Raw genomic sequence first — 18,318 nt, forward strand, 5'->3', positions numbered from 1 at the left:
GAGATCCAGATGTCTTATTTAGCACAAACACCCGCCCTTTTTCGTTATTTTTACGGATTTACCTTGTTCGTGTGTCTCACATTGTGCTGTAACCTAAAGTGTAGGCAAACTAGCAGGCTTTTGTCTGCAGTGTAGTCTATATTGTTAGACACAGGGAAAGTGCTGAAATGTATGACGTAATTTTACGCGAACCATTTCCCCCTTTATTACAGCCACTAATATAAAATGTGAATGGACTGCAATTTGTGAGGGCACCCGGTCCTTTTAAACTTCAATATGTTTTTCACGTAGACTATGGTGATATTTTAAACGCCCTGTATCTTAGTGACCGCTAACATAATATGCTAGTTGATTATTCAAAACCGAAAAACGTAGCCACCAACAGTTTGGGACCCCCAACCACTCGCGTCAAATTTGCGCTGCTGGCCCTTTAAGATGGAAGAGGGAGGGGGTCTTGTCTTGGTTGCGGTGTTTTTTTGTCTCGCTGTCAGTGAGCGCTCCCGGACCGAGACGTCTAAAAGGATTTCTTGGGGATAGGTAAGGACTACAACGAAAATATTTAATTGAGCTTTATCTTTCTATTGTTACCGTAAGTATATTTGCTGAGTTTACGAGTTTAGAAATGTGTCTTGAAAAATGCTTCTTTTGTCTAGTACGGGTCCTACCTCTATCTCGGTCGTAGCCTACTAACTAAAGTAACGGGTCTCTTTTCTACATACTAGCACACAATTTAGTTATAGCTCAATTGTGACTGTCGGGCACAATGTATTCTCATAACCTTTAGCATTAGACACCAGTTGTTTGTCCGTGGATTTGCTTTCGTTCTTGGTTTTTGGTCAGAGCATCATCTTATGCATGCGCTCGTATAGTCCGTCGATGAGCGCACACAATACATTGAGTAGCCTATTGTAGCGCGTGTTGTCCAAGAGCAGTTGTCTCGAGACAGTCAAAATAATGTATTTTCAATTCAACCTATAAGTAACCAGCAATAGCCTACACCTTGTAGATTTAAATGTTTACCTCTACTGTTGCTGAAGTGGTTAACATTTATTTTCAAATGTTAGGCTTGTTTCATCTATTGTCAAACTTCAAGGAAACCTTTCCAATTCTTACTGAAACTATAGCCTAATACATGTGATATAATTCTCTTTGAAGTTAAGCTCCTCACTAAGGCTTGAAGATTATTGACTAAAAACAAACCCGTGAATGTTTTGACTTAATGGAGTGGGTGGGTCCGTGCATTTTGTAGGTTTCATTACTTCCAGATGTTCATCAGTTTCTCATTGCCGCTTTGCCTAATCACTGTTAGATGGTAGCCACTCATCGGTTAAATTGAATGGGTGACCGCACGTAGGACCAATGCTGAAAGAAAGTTTCAAAATAAGTTGCCTCACTGGATTGGATTGATTATGCATATTTTCGAATTGTTTTCTCTTTTGCCCATTTATGTTTTGACCTCTGATTAAATGGGACGTTTGTTCGCAAAGAGGCGTAAATTGTCTAATCTCGGGACCTAAGACTGTCTTGACGAAGACGTGTCTAAATCATTATTATCTTGAGTGAATAAGCAATCTAGTGTAATGTCAAACGTTCCTCAAGTTGAGCTGAATAGGATTTGAATCACCATGTCGCGTGACGATGATGGTCTTATTGGGTTGTCATGGATAGTGCCCAGCTGGAGTTGCCCCCATGTTATCGCCAGCCTCTGTAAGGATGGAATGTGTCTGTCTCACGGACTCAAATTCCAAATTACAACGTTTTGAACAAGGGGCGCTGTAGTGGAATTTCAAACGGAGGAATGCAGGTTATAAACCCCATTTGTACGGTTGGCGACACGCTGGGCGTTTAAATGGTTTAGCAAGACTGATGGTATTACGCCCTGAACCTGTATGAGGCTGCCTGTTATTGTCTGGATTTATTCACATGAAGTGGCAGTTCACAACATGTCAAACTGTCCCTTTGCAGATGCAGTCTGTTTTCTATTGAGAAACGTTTTGTGTGGCAATAGAACGATATATATGAATTATCTAAGGATCTGACAATAAGTATAGATTGTTTGGATGTAAACTGCGACATGTACTCTGGGCCACAGTCCATCACATTTGTAAACAGTTATTGCTGAAACTGTATAGTCTAGTTCTCCTAATGGTACATTGAATGTACATAAGGAGACAGTGTAACACTGTTTCTCAGATCCATTTATTGTCGCATTAAAGTGACCTTAAAGTTGCAGACAGAAAGCTGACTTTTGTAAACAATGTAACAATGAATGCAGAATGTGCATTTGGTCAGAATATCTGGGCTAGGCTAAGAGAAAGACGCCAATTTAATAACATTAGTGACCATATGTCCAGATAAGGCAGAAAATCATTATCGGTTTGTCTAATCTTCAGTAATCCTCCTTAATGCATTAATCCTTCAGAAAAAAAAGATGGACTGCTCTGTTCATGAACTCCCCAAAACTCCGCTTGGAATGTGAGTATGTGCAAATTTGCCATGTCTGTGGTCCAGTGGTCATTTCATTTACAGCTTTAATCGAATCAGGTAGTAATTGGTCAGGACCCTTGTGAGGGGACCACTACTAGAAGACATCAACTTTTCTTCCACCCCCTCCCAGTCCCACGTGCTGCCCCAGGCTCAACTCCAACTGATTGACCCCATGGGTTTAACCCCAACACTGCCCTGACCACCTCTCCTCCGTGCTGTCCTGACTGCAGCTCTGGTCTTCGTCTGCCTCTCCTTCACACACCAGCACCCCTCCACTTCCCCAAATCATTACAACACACTGTCTCTCTGGCCTTCATCACTCCTGATCCCCACCTCCAGCACTGCTCAGGAATTCTCTCTCCCTTTCCCTGTTTAATGCCTTCGCTCTTTTTTTTTGTTTGTTTCTCTGGCCATTCCTGTGTCTCAGCCCCACCCTTGCCTGGTTTCCTGTAGAAGGTCAGCACAATGACCAATAGCAGCTGGGATGATGTTTATTCTGCTCCTGTTCCAACTGTAATGTGAGGAGGGAGGCCCCTCCCTGGGCGGGGCCCGGTTCCCTTCTGGCCTGCCTTTGCTCGGCCTGGCCCCACCTGGCCTGGTTTAGTCTGGGCCTGACGCTTGCAGCAGTGGGTCGTCTTTTTCCCCCACACCACTCCTTGATCGCAAAAACAGGCCCCGTTTGCACTGGGCACTCATTTTTGGCCTCCAACTTAGAGATGGATGCCTCATGATTGAGTAATGACTTGAGTGTTCCCACTCCAAACCCCACATTAGTCAGACACCAGAGGACCTTCTCCGCAGAAGAGAGGTTTGTTTGTTTTACTCTGGTGATATGACTTCATGTGTCTCTCTCACAAATGTAAATGCCTTGCCTGTCAAGTAGGGATATAAATGAAGGCACAGTTGCAGATGTAAACACAGTGCTGCTGACAGACACGGCTGCTATCTCTACTTCAGTGTGCCAAGTTGAAGTCTGGGGAGGTTGGGATCTGGGGCGGTCTTGTTGTTCGTTGGTTATTATTCATTACTGGCCATATGACTAGATGGAGCTATCTTGGATGCAGAGTAGGGCCACATGCAGGAGTCCTCAGCCATACATAAATATTAATGAAATTCATATGTGGGTTATGCTCCACTAACATTCACTACTGTGTATATCTAGTTTTTCAGTTATTCTATTCATTGAATGTCTTTGTTTTAGAAATTCCGTTACATTGGGTGTTGACAAAATAACAATGGGCTGTTTTTAGTTACGAGAATTTAGCTTTTGTGTTTCTAGACCCTAACAGTCCAACATAAGTGGGAGTCTGCACAAAAAGCAATGGTAATGTTACACGCACATTTGATTGGATTGTATAGAGTGGTCCCGAGGATCCTTCCTTACTGTTGGTAAGGAGCTTCAGTAAAGCTGGTCTAATCACCCCTTACCTATATCTATTCTACTTTGGCAAGAATAGGCTCTCTTCTGGTGCAGCTGTTGCACTATCCAGTGATTCATACTGGTGGATACTAAACCTCCAAGAAATCACGGGACTATCCTTCTAGAATTTTCCATCTTAAAAAGAATGCCTCTCCTTCTTTTCTTTCCCCTTTTCAGTCTCACCCTTATTTTCTCACATTCCCTCCCTTTCCCCCCAACTGTTACTCTCTCTCTTTCCACACACACTCCTTCATTCCCAGTTTCTCTCTCCGCCTCGTTACCCTCTCTTCTGCTTCTTACTCTTTCTCCTGAGTTTCGGAGGAAGTGACTGGGTTGTTTCTGGATCCTGGGGGAATAGAGGGATGGAGCTGCCTTTCCTGTAACCCTTTCTTGATCAGTCCTCAGACAGTGCAGATGCGTGGAGATCACTGTGCCCCACCAGTCTATTCACATGGGAGAGGCCCAGTTAAAGTCTGTTTGGTGGGACTGAGAGGGCTCCCTCGTGCACAGCCTCAGGGCTCGCTGCCGGATGGGGTGTCGAGTGACTTGGCGATGGCGATTTGATCTTTTGAGTGGGCGCATGTCGTCATCACATGGTTGCTGTTGAGAGGCTGCCACATAATTTTTTTACGGTGTTTTTCAGGCCCGCCATCCCGGCCTGCAGTTTGAGTAATTGTGTGTTGATGACTGAAACGGCTAGGTCTCTCCTGGCTTGTCTCATCAAAGTCCTCGCCTGAGGAAATAAACAGAAGTTATACAGCTGTGTAGGTGTGTGGGAGACACACTGAAGGGGTGCAAAGGGTCTTGGGGGAGTTTGTGTGTGAATGTGTGTGTGTGTGTGTGTGTGTGTGAGTGTGTGTTCTCAGCTGTGAGGTAGGAGTTTATGTCCTAGGAAAGGGGGGAGATACAACCACTGAATCTCTTCAGGAGTATTTGTCTGTCATACAGACCGAGGAATGTACACACTCACACACCTCTCCTCTGCACCAGGGGAATGCTGTGCGTTGATGGACTGCCTCACAGTTATACACTTGCATCAGGTTTGTAAGCAGCTGTCAATGTTAGGATATATTGACAGAACATTTTATAGCAATTAGGTAGTTTGTACTGATGCAGACCTAAACCTTGGTCATTTAAGATGCTTCTTATTTCTGACAGTGTCCGGATCCATAACCACTATTATGTTTGTTTAGAGGTTTCAAGCTCTCTTGTGTTTTGTCTCACTTCTCACTCTCTCTATCTATCTCTCGGTCTGTCTCTCTGTCTCCCTCTTTTTTCTCTCTCAGCCCCTCCTAGCCCTATATTAGGACCAGCTGTGGAACTAGGGGCTGAATGAATGGCTCTTTGTGATTTGGCTGCTTTTCCTGTGTAAGGGTCTGTTTCTCTCTCTCTCTTTCTCTCTCACTCTCTCTTTCCATCTTTTCCTGCATCTGTCCTTCTGCTATGACAAAAGTACTAAACAATGGGCTGCCTAATGCCAACCCCCTTCGTATGACGGTCTGTTAATGGCAGTCATCAACGTTGCCGGGCCATGACAACCTCCAACAAAATGTCGGCCCCTAACGCACACAAACAGCCTCTGACTCATCAACCGACGACATATCTCCTGGACATGCGTTTGTTTGAGGGCGAGTTTCAAACTCTCCGCTGCCCATTCGGAGAGGCAGGGGACCTCGGGGTGTTCCTGCCTCGCGCGAGAGTGGGTGTTCATGGCACCGGCTGGAGGAGGGTGAGTCATGGAGACATGGAAACAGAGAGCATTGCTCAATGTCATGGTAGGGTGGTTCCCAGGCTTGGATTGATTAGCCACACAGCGTGTTGTTGTGATGGAGGAGAGGAGAGAGATGATGATTGCGAGGCAGGAGAGAACAGGGTGGGAGCAACAGCTCGGTGGGTCACCTACTAGGCTTTGTAAGGAGGCGAGCTTGATTGACATGTTGTGGGGAAGACGAGGGTCTGATTCTCATGGTGTGTGGTGTCAGTGTAAAGCAGCGGAATGCGCCTCTGGTTTTAACCCACAATGCAAAGGTTTTCTTATTATTATCATCGACATTCCTCGATGACGGCGTTGATGGAACAGATGGGACGCGATTGCATGTCATTTCGATCCTTGGCAATTCCTGTAGATGCGGGCACAGCCCGCTCTGGTTCTATCTATAATGTATTTCATGTGTAAATAAAACATTTAAAAAACATACTGAAACTTGGATTAAACCGCTACCTCACAGCTGTTATGATGTCATTTCAAATGTCTTTCGCATGCTGTATTTCTGTGTTTAGGTGCTATAAAATCAGGGAGAGACAAGGAGACCGGGGGAGAGGAGCCATTGCAAGGAGACTGGGGAGGAGAGACCATCCCTGCTGCACCCGGAGCTGAGCAGCTGGTACGAAGCAGAAACTAAATCCCTTGCTTCCTAATGCCTAAACCATTCCCAACCGTGTGCAGAACAGATATCACCAAAGTCTAAGACTTAAAAAGAGTCAATGGAAAGATCCATCAGGACTTACTCTGGGTAGAGAGAATTGAGGAATGTCTAACTTGGTTATGTCGTCAGAAATAGTCCCTTGTCATGGCAATGAAAATGAGGTGATACAGTGAAGGAAGACTGTTTGGTTGACATCCGTGAGGAACTGGCTCTGAGAGTTAAAACCGACGTCTTTGCCACAGGGCTTGGTAATCCCTCTCCGAGACACTACAGACTCGGTATTGTAGGGCCATCAACTATTTTATTAATCTGTTTGGCCCAGGGGAGTCGTGTTTACTCATTGTAGCCTTTGTAACTATGAGAAACCATTATAACTCACTCTCCTGTAGCAAAAGTGCACGCCTTGTATTATGCTATAGAATTTCAAAGCAAGCAACGTAGCTTGCATGCGGTCATACTTGTCCTACATAATGTTTCAGTCAAACATAATTAATTTGTCCCAGGAACCTGAGGTGGGGTCATGCCTCATGAGTCTCCCCCCTCCCCTTCCAATTCCTAATCTTAATAGTTGGAATGGGTGGGGGGACCCTGGAGGGGGCAATGTGAACTTCCGTTATTGTGGAATGTTGGGGGGAATGAGGGAGGGGGCATTTGTCTCGGGCAAGGGAGGCATTCCTCCCTGATGAGGGTAGAGCAGGGCTGTAGGAGTGTAGAGCAGGGCTAGAGGAGGGTAAAGCAGAGCTGGAGGAGGGCTGGAAGATGGGTAGAGCAGTGTAGAGGAGGGTAGAGCAGTGTAGAGAAGGGTAGATCAGGGAGGGTAGAGCAGGGTAGAAGAGGGTAGATCAGGGAGGTTAGAGCAGTGTAGAGGAGGGTAGATCATGGAAGGTAGAGGAGGGTAGATCAAGGAGGGTAGAGCAGGGTAGAGGAGGGTAGATCAAGGAGGGTAGAGCAGGGTAGAGGAGGGTAGATCAGGGAGGGTAGAGCAGTGTAGAGGAGGGTAGATCATGGAGGGTAGAGCAGGGTAGAGGAGGGTAGATCAGGGAGGGTAGAGCATTGTAGAGAAGGGTAGATCATGGAGGGTAGAGCAGGGTAGAGGAGGGTAGATCAGGGAGGGTAGAGCATCCTACAGGAAGGTAGAGCAGTGTAGAGGAGGGTAGAGCAGGGTAGAGGAGGGTAGATCATGGAGGGTAGAGCAGGGTAGAGGAGGGTAGATCAGGGAGGGTAGAGCATCCTACAGGAAGGTAGAACAGTGTAGAGGAGGGTAGAGCAGGGAGGGTAGAGCGGTGTAGAGGAGGGTAGATCAAGGAGGGTCGAGCAGGGCTGAAGAATGGTGGGCTGAGGGTGAGGAGTGGGCACACTGGTCTCTGTTCACTGTCATGTCAATGGAACACTGTTTAAGAGCCGGGAGAGAGGGAGTAAGGTCACCAACACACACATGGGAGTGCAACACACATCACAAACACCCAGTGAGGTGTTGTTGCTAGTGCTGGCAGATGCGGAGGGTTGGGGGGAGGGGAGGTATGGGCGCACCAGGCGAGGCATTTGAGAGAGAAGGAGAGAACAGAAGAGAAAGGGGACAGGGAAATTTGAAGCAGAGAGCAGCAAATTATGTGTCCACTTGATTTGAATGAGGGAAGAAAGGAAGGGATGTATTGAAATGGAAAGCTTGCGAGAGCGGGATAGAGGGTGAGAGTTTAGTGAGGAGAGGACAGTTTTGGACATCCTTGCTATAATAGGCGTGGATGTTTGTTAGGCCAATTACATCAAATCTTATCAAATGTCTCACCGTGAACCCTAGTCTGTACCTTCCTAAACTGACTATTTTTGAAAGTTATGAAATCCACAATTTCTGCAATTTAAATCAGCAGGACAGCATGTTCTGCTAACAATTCTTAGAGATTAAATGTGAATATATCAAAGTGTGAAAGATTGTATCAAAATGCCTACATTCTCCCCACTTTTTGTGTGTGCATGTGTGTGTTTGACTGTGTTCCAAGTCACGGTGAGGGAGTCTGATGAAGGGACAGAGATAACGAGGAATTATACAGCGACATTCGACAGACTAAAAGGGCTCCAAAATACCAAGTCAATTCAGTCAGTGTTTCCAAGTGCCCTACTTTCCCTCAAACGGGCAAGAGCATAAACAGGCAGTGACGAGGGTCACGAGATTAGAGGGAGAGACAGAGAGAGGTTAGTGTGTGTGAGAGCGAGAGTCAGGGAAGAGAGAGAAAGAATGAGAAGAGAAAGACCAAATTGAATGAAGCTGAGAGACTCCATTCGTGCTGATCAAAAAGAAACATGGTCATGGAACTAAGCATTTGGAGAGAATAAAGTGGTCAAGTCCAAACTTTTGATTCCTTCCTGACTTTCTTTGACTTATGTAATGACGCTCACATTACTAATGTTACAATACAGATAGTTCAAACATTACATCCCAGGTTCCCACAAACCAGTGACCTAGAAAGTTAATGTTTAGCAGGGGAGACAGACTGAGAGGCAGATCCTTGTGGGCAGTATGTCATAGCTGGCAGAACGTCATTCACAGTGGGGCAAGCTGACACGAACTGCTGTCAGGAAAATTGTCTTGTCCTTTCTGACAACACCCAACTATATTAAGATAACGGGCCGCATCTCAGGAAGACATGAATAATGTATTAACACTCTCTGTTCTTCCAACTGGTCATTTGCTAATTAGATGAATGTATTTGCTTGGGAAGAGTGCATGGGAGCGAGAGGAAGAGGCGACAGTGGTCAGCTGATATCTCCTGATCATCTGCTGACACGTTCAAGGGTAAAGAGAGGGAGACAGTGAGGGGAGGGAAAGAGAGAACGGAGAAAACTAGGCATGGGGGAAGTTGTGGAAAAAGAGTCGGAGAGAGAGAGTGTGTCTCTAACCCCTAAATCGAGAACCTCTTACAGTGCGCAAATGATTCCTAATAAGGTTGTAACTGGCAGCCTCCACGTTCACCCTTGGAACAAGCTGCCAGGAAAATATTCTGCTTCTCCCTTTTGCTGAATATCAGGAACATCAATATATACAAGATAAATTAAAAGACAATACACAGAAGAAACTGAGAAAGAAAGTAGGAAAGGGAGCAGTGACTGGAATAGATTTAGTCTCACAACACATCTTCACTGACTTTGACTGTACATGTACATGTTAGGGGCTACAAACCAATACTGGCACTTCTGAGGTTTTGGGACCCATGTGTCTGTAGATTGGCATGGCATCCGCTCTTTTACCAGAAACATTAACCCCAAGTGTTCATTATGTATTTGTATCTTTTCAGGTGAGGATTTGTGGGCAAACGTGTGACAGGCAGCCACAGGTGAATCATCATGGCTCAGGTGCTCCATATGGACTCCAGCTTCCCAGGTATACCCTAATCTATTTTGCTGTGTTATCCATCATGAGGGTTTAACATTAAAATGAAATTATAAACAATTAAAGGCTTATGATACCAGAAATCTGTTGAGGTCAGGTTGTAATCCAAGTATTTAACTGTTTGTGCTTCATTTCAATTGTCCTTAATTTAGTTTGTAGCTCATTTAGAGATAATTTTAGAGCACATACATAAACACACAGTAGCCAAGAGATAATGCTATTTTCTGAAGTCTGAGTCTGAGATTAGACACAGATTTCCGCCTGTTTAAAGTTGATTTCCTTCCCCCCTAGGGAAGCTTAACCCGCCAGCTCCCCCCTCCCTTCACGGGAAGGAACAGGAGGCGCCCTACTCAGTGGAGACCCCCTACGGCTACCGTCTGGACCTGGACTTCCTCAAATATGTCAACGATATTGAGAAAGGCAACACCATCAAGAGGGTGCCCATGCAGCGTCGGCCTCGGTACGGCTCTCTTCCCCGTGGCTACGGCTACACGGGCTCCTGGTGGACCTCCACAGAGTCCCTGTGCTCCAACACCAGCATGGACAGCAGACACTCCTCCTTTTCCTACTGCGCCCCGGGCTACCACACCTCCCAGAGGCCCAGCTTCAGCACAGCCCGGGTGGAGAAGACCCTGCTGGACGCTCGCAGGAAGCTGGAGGAGGAGAAAGACAGCCGTCGGTTCTCCAACCTGGGCAGCATGCACAGCAGCGTGGCCGGCTCCACCACCTCCCTCAGCAGCGCCCACAGCTTCAACCGAGCCCAGGGAGGAGGCTCCTTCACCCCCATAAGCTCCGGCTTGTCCACGCCCGTGTCCCCCACCCCCGCCCACCTGCAGCACGTCAGGGAGCAGATGGCCGTGGCCCTCAGGAAGATCCGCGAGCTGGAGGAGCAGGTGAAGACCATCCCCGTGCTCCAGGTGAAGATCTCCGTGCTGCAGGAGGAGAAACGGCAGCTCAGCGTCCAGCTGAAGAGCCAGAAGTTCCTGGGCCACACGCTGGGATTCGGCAGGGGCCGGCCCCGGGGGGAGCTCTACATCGACATCCCTGAGGAGGAGGTCAGTGCTGGGGCGGGGAGGACCTCCATGCCAGCAGGGGTGCAGTCCCCCACCTCCACAGACAGCATCAAGCAGGACTCGGGATGTGAGATAGAGGACACGGTGATTGTTGGTGGCGTGCGTCCGGGCGGGAAAAGGGAGGTGCGCACCATCGGTGTTGGTCCAGAGGAGCAGAGGGGCAGCTGTCAGGTGGGCGTGGGAGTACAGGAGCAGGATCTGGGACTGCTTCCAGAGACACAGGCCCTGCGGAACCAGGTAAGCCAGCTGGAGGGCCAACTTAAGAGGACCATGGATGAGCTGCAGGTTTCCCAGCAGCAGGTGGAAAAGGCCCAGAGAGAGATGCAGTCCCAGGCACAGGCCCCCCAGGCTGACCACTTTGCCAGAGCCACCAGTCTGGGCTGGCAGGAGCAACAGGGGCTGCAGACTGTAGTCAGCTTCACCCAGCAGCCCCAGCACAGACAGCAGAGGACTGTGGGTATCCAGGTGTACACCCTGGAGCAGCCCACTGTGGTGGGGGTGGGCAAGTTGCTCCGAGCAGAGGGGTGCAGTTCCATCGCCCTTCTGCCAGTTGGTGCAATCCAGGGAGGACATGCTCAAACTCTGGGCTCAGAAGGTAGGCACAGTATCCACAGGGAATCATATGAGTTAACTAAAGTGTTTGAACATGTCATTTTGTCATGCATACATGAGTATTATTTAAATAGTCTTGACCTCCGTTTTATTTTCCATAATTTCCCAGAGCCACCTGTTGAGCTACCCATCGCCATCAGCTCCAGGCAGGTACGAGACATACTGAGAAGCGAGGTATCCACTTCTGTGCCAGTGACTAATCCCGCAGTCACCATGGAAATCATTGACAAACAGATGGCTTCATTAAATTTGAAGGAAGGAGAGGCACACCAGCATACAGTCATAGAAGCCGTCCAGTCTCAAGAGGACCTCTCAAAGTCTGGTAATTGGAGCTCAATGTTGTCCAACTTGTAAATACAAAACCTAAACCTCGGTCTGTAGCGTTGACTGTTGCTCTCGTCTTCAGCTTCGGCCTCTCCCCAGTCCGCTCTGAGGTCAATTATGAAGCGGAAGGCAGAAGTTGAAACTGGCTCTCCCTCAACAAAGAAAAACTTGCAGTTCATTGGAGTCAATGGCGGGTACGTTTGTGAAACTCCGACAAAAGGTTTGTTTTCCGAGAGGTCATAGGGTGTTACGGAAAGTAACGATTGTTCTTGTCCTCCAGGTATGAGTCGACGTCTTCAGAAGACAGCAGCAGTGAGAGCTCGGAGGAGGAGAGTGATTCTAGTGAATATCATGAAGCCAAGGACAAACTGCCGGATACTGCAGCTCAGCCCAACCAGCCAACAGGTGTCCCTGACTCCCCCCAGGCCCCAGCTACAGACCTCACACCTCTGCAGACAGCCATCCAACCACCAGCCTCTCAGCCTGCCACTGAGCTGAGCACCCACCTGTTGGCAGTCACAAACACAGGACTTCAACACAAACCTACCCAATCACCAGCCATGGACACAGTCGTAGAGCAATATATTTCTCCACAACCAGCCTTTGACTCTACACTCACATTCCAGTCCTCAGTCAGTGACTGTGCCCCTCAGGAGACTATCAACCAATTACCAGACAGCACAGTCCCTCAAGAGAGTACCTCTGAAACTTCAAGCACTGAACCAGCACCTGAACGAGACAGCCTCCAATCACCTCCTACCAGCAGCACACCACAGCAGAATACCACTCAATCAGTGACCACTAAAGTCACCCAGCAACAAGAGGCACATACGACTAACCTCGCTCCTCAGCATGGGGCCAACCAATCAACAGCCTCTGAACAAAGCTCCCAGCAGTGCACTATTGAGGTGTCAGCCTCAAAACCATCCCCTGACAGCAGCCCAAGTCACAGTGTATCAGCCAACCAAGACAGCAGGTTAGCATAAATAAATACCATCACACAAATGATCTTATCATGAAATCTGTTGTGTCTTTACCTCATTGAGTGGCATTGTTTCCCCTTGATTCCCACAGACTAACACTGGGTGACAGCCTGATGGCAGCTCTAAATGCCCTTCAGAAAGCTCTTGGTGAACCCAACGCCTTCAGCCAGCACGAAGCGGTACGCTCTATTCTATCTCTGCATTCATTTACAGTCAGCCTACTTGTATGTGGACCTGACTGTGGGACTCTCAGTGAACATCTCTCATTTGTTTAGATCCGTGTGAGCGTGTCTCTAAGGCCTGCCTCGTGTGTCTCTCCCTCTCAGAGGACAGCCTACACCACAGTGCTGCAGGAGTGGCTCCGTGTGTCCTGCCACAAGGCGGCAGACACAGCCGTGGTCAGAGCCCACATGGACACCTTTGCCTCCATTTCCCCACAGCTGCTGGAGTTTGTGGTCAACATGGCCGACGGCAACGGCAACACAGCCCTGCACTACACTGTGTCCCACTCCAACTTCCCCGTGGTCAAACTGCTGCTGGACACAGGTGAGCCTGGGATGTGGGTGTGCGTTTGTCATTTTAGATGGCCTATCGTGTTAGTGGCTTATCCCAGATATATCCTGTGTATATACACATGCATGAATGTCATCTGAGCTACATACGCTGTAGTTAGTCTTCACTGTGATGACCTGGCGTAACGGTTTGCCCCACACCCCTTCCCAGGTTTGTGTAATGCTGACAAGCAGAATAAGGCAGGCTACACAGCCATTATGCTGACTGCTCTGGCTGCCTTCCACTCTGACAGTGACCTTCACACTGTCCTGCAGCTGCTGCGCACCGGGGACGTCAACGCCAAAGCGAGCCAGGTACGCCCCCTGCTGGCCAACAGGCCCTCCTGCAGCCCCTGGTTCAGCCGAGCTGGAAAACCCCCAGACTCGTGCCTCATTTAGAAAACAGTGCGTATGATCCCCACGAAAAGTATCCATTTGAACGTCTGAAAAACAAATTTCAAACTTGGTACGTATGGTTCTCAAAGCTCCACAGCATAGCAACCCCAACTCCTTCAGTTTGGAAACATCTAGGAGTGTGGCGATCCTGGCTCTTTATGCGGCTATCAAAAGACGCCATGTAACTGTGGCCTGGAAAGCGCATTAGGCAGAATCATTGCAATTTGATCATCGACCTTTGATTTTGAGCTCCTGCGTTTTGCATTACCACAGGCCGGTCAGACGGCATTGATGTTGGCAGTGAGCCATGGACGAGGAGACATGGTGCGAGCGCTGATCTCCTGCGGGGCGCAGGTCAACATCCGTGATGACGACGGCTCCACCGCCCTCATGTGTGCCTGTGAACATGGCCACGTAGACATTGTACGCCAGCTGCTGTCGGTGCCAGGCTGCGATGCAACCCTGACGGATAACGTGAGTGAATAGAGCCCGCCCTCTTTTTCCTAACCTTTTTACGGATCCTCCGGTAGGAGGATCCTACTGTATTTGTTGGTTGTATGATTGTTGTTAATCCTCTTCTCCTTGCGCCACAATAACTCAAAATGTTATTGGTCACACGTTTTCTAATTTGGCACATTAATACTACAGGCCAGTGGGTACTAGCTTGGTCTGCCCTCCTACGTACCACTGCTCAATTTTGATTTTGCTTCTGTACTGTGTGTGGCCTTGAGGTACGTAAGTCAGATGTCTCCGGTTAACTTTCTACCTGTCCAATCAGCGAACAGAGGGAGTGGCTGAGAATGATGATGTTGTGCGCTCGTTTGTGTTGTAGTTCCATAAAGGCGGAGAAGAAAGATGCGAGCGAAGCCATTCGGTCCGTTGTGGCAACGCTGCCAAATATCCAGAAGCCAGATGACTCTGGGCAGTTCCAATAGTTTTAAACTTCAACAGAGTACCTGCCTTCAAGGAAGTTAACTTTGTCTATTGAGCGAGCCCAGACTCTCTGTACAAGTGAAATGTACGAGAGTCTGCTTAGGACCAGGCTAAGTGGATACCACCATACCAATAATAGGCCATATTGGACCTTAGGGGCACCACAGGCAACACCCAAAAGTCAAATTTTCAAAGGAATGGCATTTCAACTCAACAGCTTCAATTCTTCTGGAACTTGGTGTACATGCCTTATTCCTTATGGGGAACAGAAAAGCCTAAGGACCCAATCGACTACATTTGTTACAGATGTGTAGAATACATGTCTTTATATAGGGTGAAATGGAATGAGAAACGCAATACAAAATGTCTGAAAGGGGTGTATTTATGTGCACATTGCCTCAATATCTTTGTGTCAATAAATCAAATATAATTTTGACTGATGGTTTTTCAAACCTAATAGGGTTCAAGATGATATCACTCTGAAGTACTATAAACAATTTTACCTTGATATGTCAAAATATGATTGAATTACAGCTGTTGAAACTTTGGCTAAATCTAACAATGCTTGCCACCAGAGAAACAGCTTACTTTTTTATAGTAACTGACCACACCATTTCTCAACACTGAAAATAGATGAATGGGCTGAGAGGTAGAAGAGACTTTATGACCCATAATGGATCCATTATGGATCATGGGCAATGTGCATGGTCACAGGTCGGAATCCAGCCACAGCCTTTTGGCCTGTCACAGTACTGATTATTTGTTTCGTTAAACAGGTGACATAATTCTGAAGTACCATGCCAAAAGATGACTGAATTACAGCTGCTTAAACTTTGTCCCAAGCTGACCAAAGCGAATACTCTGCCCTTTCTATTCATAAAATCTCAACAGTTGATGTGTACATTTGTATGTACATTTTTATAATATTTTGCCATTTTGCAAAGGAACCCGCATCGATGCTTGCAGCTACATGTGGTCTTGAATCCTCCCAGATATCCCGTTTCTCAAAATCCGTTTCCCGTATTTCAAAATTTCCATTGGCCCTGTGTGTCTGTGGTCTAAGTTAAGCCTGGTCTGTCCAGCTGTGTGCCCCAACATATCAGGTCCCATCTCTCTTGTTTTTGATTTTTTTTACCTACCTACCTTTCTTACCTTTCTCATCCGCCTGCTTTGTGACCAGCCTCTTGTTATTGCTTCACCAGGATGGCAGCACAGCCCTGTCGATTGCATTGGAAGCCAGCCAGAATGACATTGCTGTTCTTCTCTACGCCCACCTTAACTTCGCCAAGCCTCCTTCCCCTGTGAGTCAAATACAGCAAACCTCACATCCCATTCAAAGTGTCTCTCTTTCTGTTTGTGCATCCACACTGTATAAATACTATACATAGAGACAATTCATATAATTTTATGCACAATGTACAGCACTTTGGATCAATTTGTATTGTGTTAAATGTACTTTATAAATAAAGGTTGATGTTGTTTTTGTGTTTTAGATTTTGATGTATGCATTTTATCTCCAGGTTTCTCCCAAGTCTCCTATTTTGGGCTCTTCTCCTCCTTCTGGTGAAGCAAAGTGACCACTCTTCAAAGTCGCACTTGGCCCCACTCCCCCCGGCTCCATGTCTGCAACCAAAAATGCCTTTACAATTGTGTGTATGTATGTGACAGTTTGTTTGTCATCGTCCTGTACCCATTCACCTTTTTTTCTTTGTACAGCACATACATATTTTAGCACTTGACACTTGCATTCCAATAATGTAATGCATTCTTTTACAGTATGGCCATACTTTGTGTAATTATCCTCACTGTTCTTTGTACACTACATTCTGACATTACTTATTTGGTGTTGTTGCTTACTTATTCCTGGTATTAACTGTACCCATGACAAGTAAAACAGCTGAGCTTTCATTCATGTTGTGTTTTAGAGCCTAAACAGTCAGTATAAATTGACAACTAGACATAAGCTCTACTGTTACAGTAGACAACTAGACATTCTGAGTTTATTATAATCAATCCTGTTTTATTTCATCTGCATATTTGACTTATTTCAAGAAATATTTTTCAGATTTATGTAAGTATATCAATGAAAATGTATCAATTACATTACAGTTACAGATTTTAAATATGCCGTCACAATCATCTATGGAATACTGAAAGCCACCAACATATTATTCAATAATCTCAAAAGTGTCCTTTAGCCATTAAACCGATTAATGCTATAAACGTATTCAGATACAGTATACCCATTAAAAAACAATAGCCTATACCCATATTTGTACACAGAATGGATGTACTCTGGAGTATTTTTTAAAGATGCTTGTATATTTGGGGCTTTTTCTGCTTTATTTGATAGTGACAGTTGGAGAGAGATAGGAAAGAAGGGAGAAAAAGAGGGGGGATGACATGCAGCAAAGGATCCGGGTTGATATAAAACCTGAGCCACTGCAGTAAGGCCTCAGTCCATGGTACGTACTCTACCTTGTGAGCCACAGAGACGCCCACTTAAGCCACACTATTTTTATAGTATATTTTTAGTTTGTCAAGCTACTACAGTGCCCATATGAAAGTAAACCTATTTTGTGATCTGGTGAATAGCCTTGCTTAGTGCAACTCAACATGGCTGCATAAACGCGTTTATATTTATTTCTCGCGTACTGCTCATACAAACAAACTCAATTTTTATACTTCGGTCCTAAGCAAAACACATGGTGAATTTCAAAATCTTTAACAAACTTCATACAAATGCTCAGTTCTCGAGATATTGAGCCAAAGACAGACAAACAGAGATTCCTGCCTTCATAGTTGGCTGGATGAGATGTTCATTTAGAGATGCAAGTGTTCCCTAGTAGGTGGTAGACTGACAGCACTGCACTTCAAAGGCCATATATCACTAATAAATGGCCTACTTCTCTGCATACTGTAATGTTGCAATGAGAAGGAGAGGAAACCTGATTTTAATGTAAGCTGACCATTGACATTTATAGATTTGGATGAGTTCCAAAGATATTTCACTGCCACCATTGATTTTATAGGATTGTATTCTGGTGTTATGATCATATATTGATCAGTAAATGGCTCAGCATTATTACTGTGGTGATCAAACCTGTTTCCTGATAAGGCAACTGTTAATAGTAATTAATTTCACCTACTGACAGTCATGATCCAGTAAAGGTACTGCAATGTTGTTCAGGGTCATGTGAAAGGTTTTTATAACTAGAAGAAATGTGAATTGATGGTAAGTGGAAATGAGGTTAAGTGGAGGTACTTGGTCTGTTTTTAAATTTGTATGGTCACTGGAAGGTGTCAGATAATTTCATCTATGGAGGTATTCGGTGTAAAGTGATTTACCAAAACAACAATAATATATGTAATTTGCTAAGATTATGTTACATGCTAAGATTATTACTTTTTATAACCCATTCAAAAAATTACAATGAAGGTGAATTTGTATTCCTTTTTAGCAATTACTCATTTCCCTGTCTTTTCATATCTACAGATGTCTTGAGTAGTTGGAATTTTATAAACTTTTGTATTTGTTTATTTAACTCTCCATTTTATCTTTTACAATTTTATACTCTGTTCACAGCTAAGTTTACTCACTTGCACATGGTGTATTTTATTATTATTTGTATTTTAAATGTTCTTTTGCTATATGTAATATGCTCATTTTGTATAATTTTTTTGTTTATGGGTTTTGGAAGAAAATAAACAAATGTGGACTATAAGGG

The 18,318-nt window shown here is 45.7% G+C and overlaps 1 protein-coding gene across 3 annotated transcripts; it reads left to right on the forward strand.

Annotated features, from left to right (window-relative positions):
* Positions 1-466: 466 nt before the first annotated feature.
* Positions 467-18,315, forward strand: kank2 (KN motif and ankyrin repeat domains 2). 3 transcript variants are annotated; one of them, XR_014731819.1, is made up of 13 exons: positions 467-537; positions 6,188-6,291; positions 9,624-9,709; positions 10,010-11,386; positions 11,513-11,725; positions 11,810-11,921; positions 12,008-12,703; positions 12,802-12,889; positions 13,037-13,256; positions 13,434-13,576; positions 13,931-14,131; positions 15,771-15,891; positions 16,111-18,315. XR_014731819.1 is itself a non-coding variant. In XM_084678213.1 (13 exons), exons 3-13 carry the CDS (start codon positions 9,673-9,675, stop codon positions 16,165-16,167), a joined length of 3,243 nt encoding a protein of 1,080 aa, XP_084534339.1. In that variant the 5' UTR covers positions 467-537; positions 6,188-6,291; positions 9,624-9,672; the 3' UTR covers positions 16,168-18,315. The 3 variants fall into 3 exon arrangements, 2 of the variants coding, with proteins under 2 accessions (XP_084534339.1, XP_084534340.1); XM_084678213.1 differs by having other exon boundaries at positions 15,793-15,891; XM_084678214.1 differs by lacking the exon at positions 16,111-18,315 and having other exon boundaries at positions 14,490-15,891.
* The last annotated feature ends 3 nt before the right edge of the window (positions 18,316-18,318 follow it).

The sequence above is a fragment of the Hypomesus nipponensis genome, chromosome 17 (assembly GCF_054491055.1).
Source record: "Hypomesus nipponensis isolate SF chromosome 17, ASM5449105v1, whole genome shotgun sequence".
Lineage (NCBI taxonomy): Eukaryota > Metazoa > Chordata > Actinopteri > Osmeriformes > Osmeridae > Hypomesus > Hypomesus nipponensis.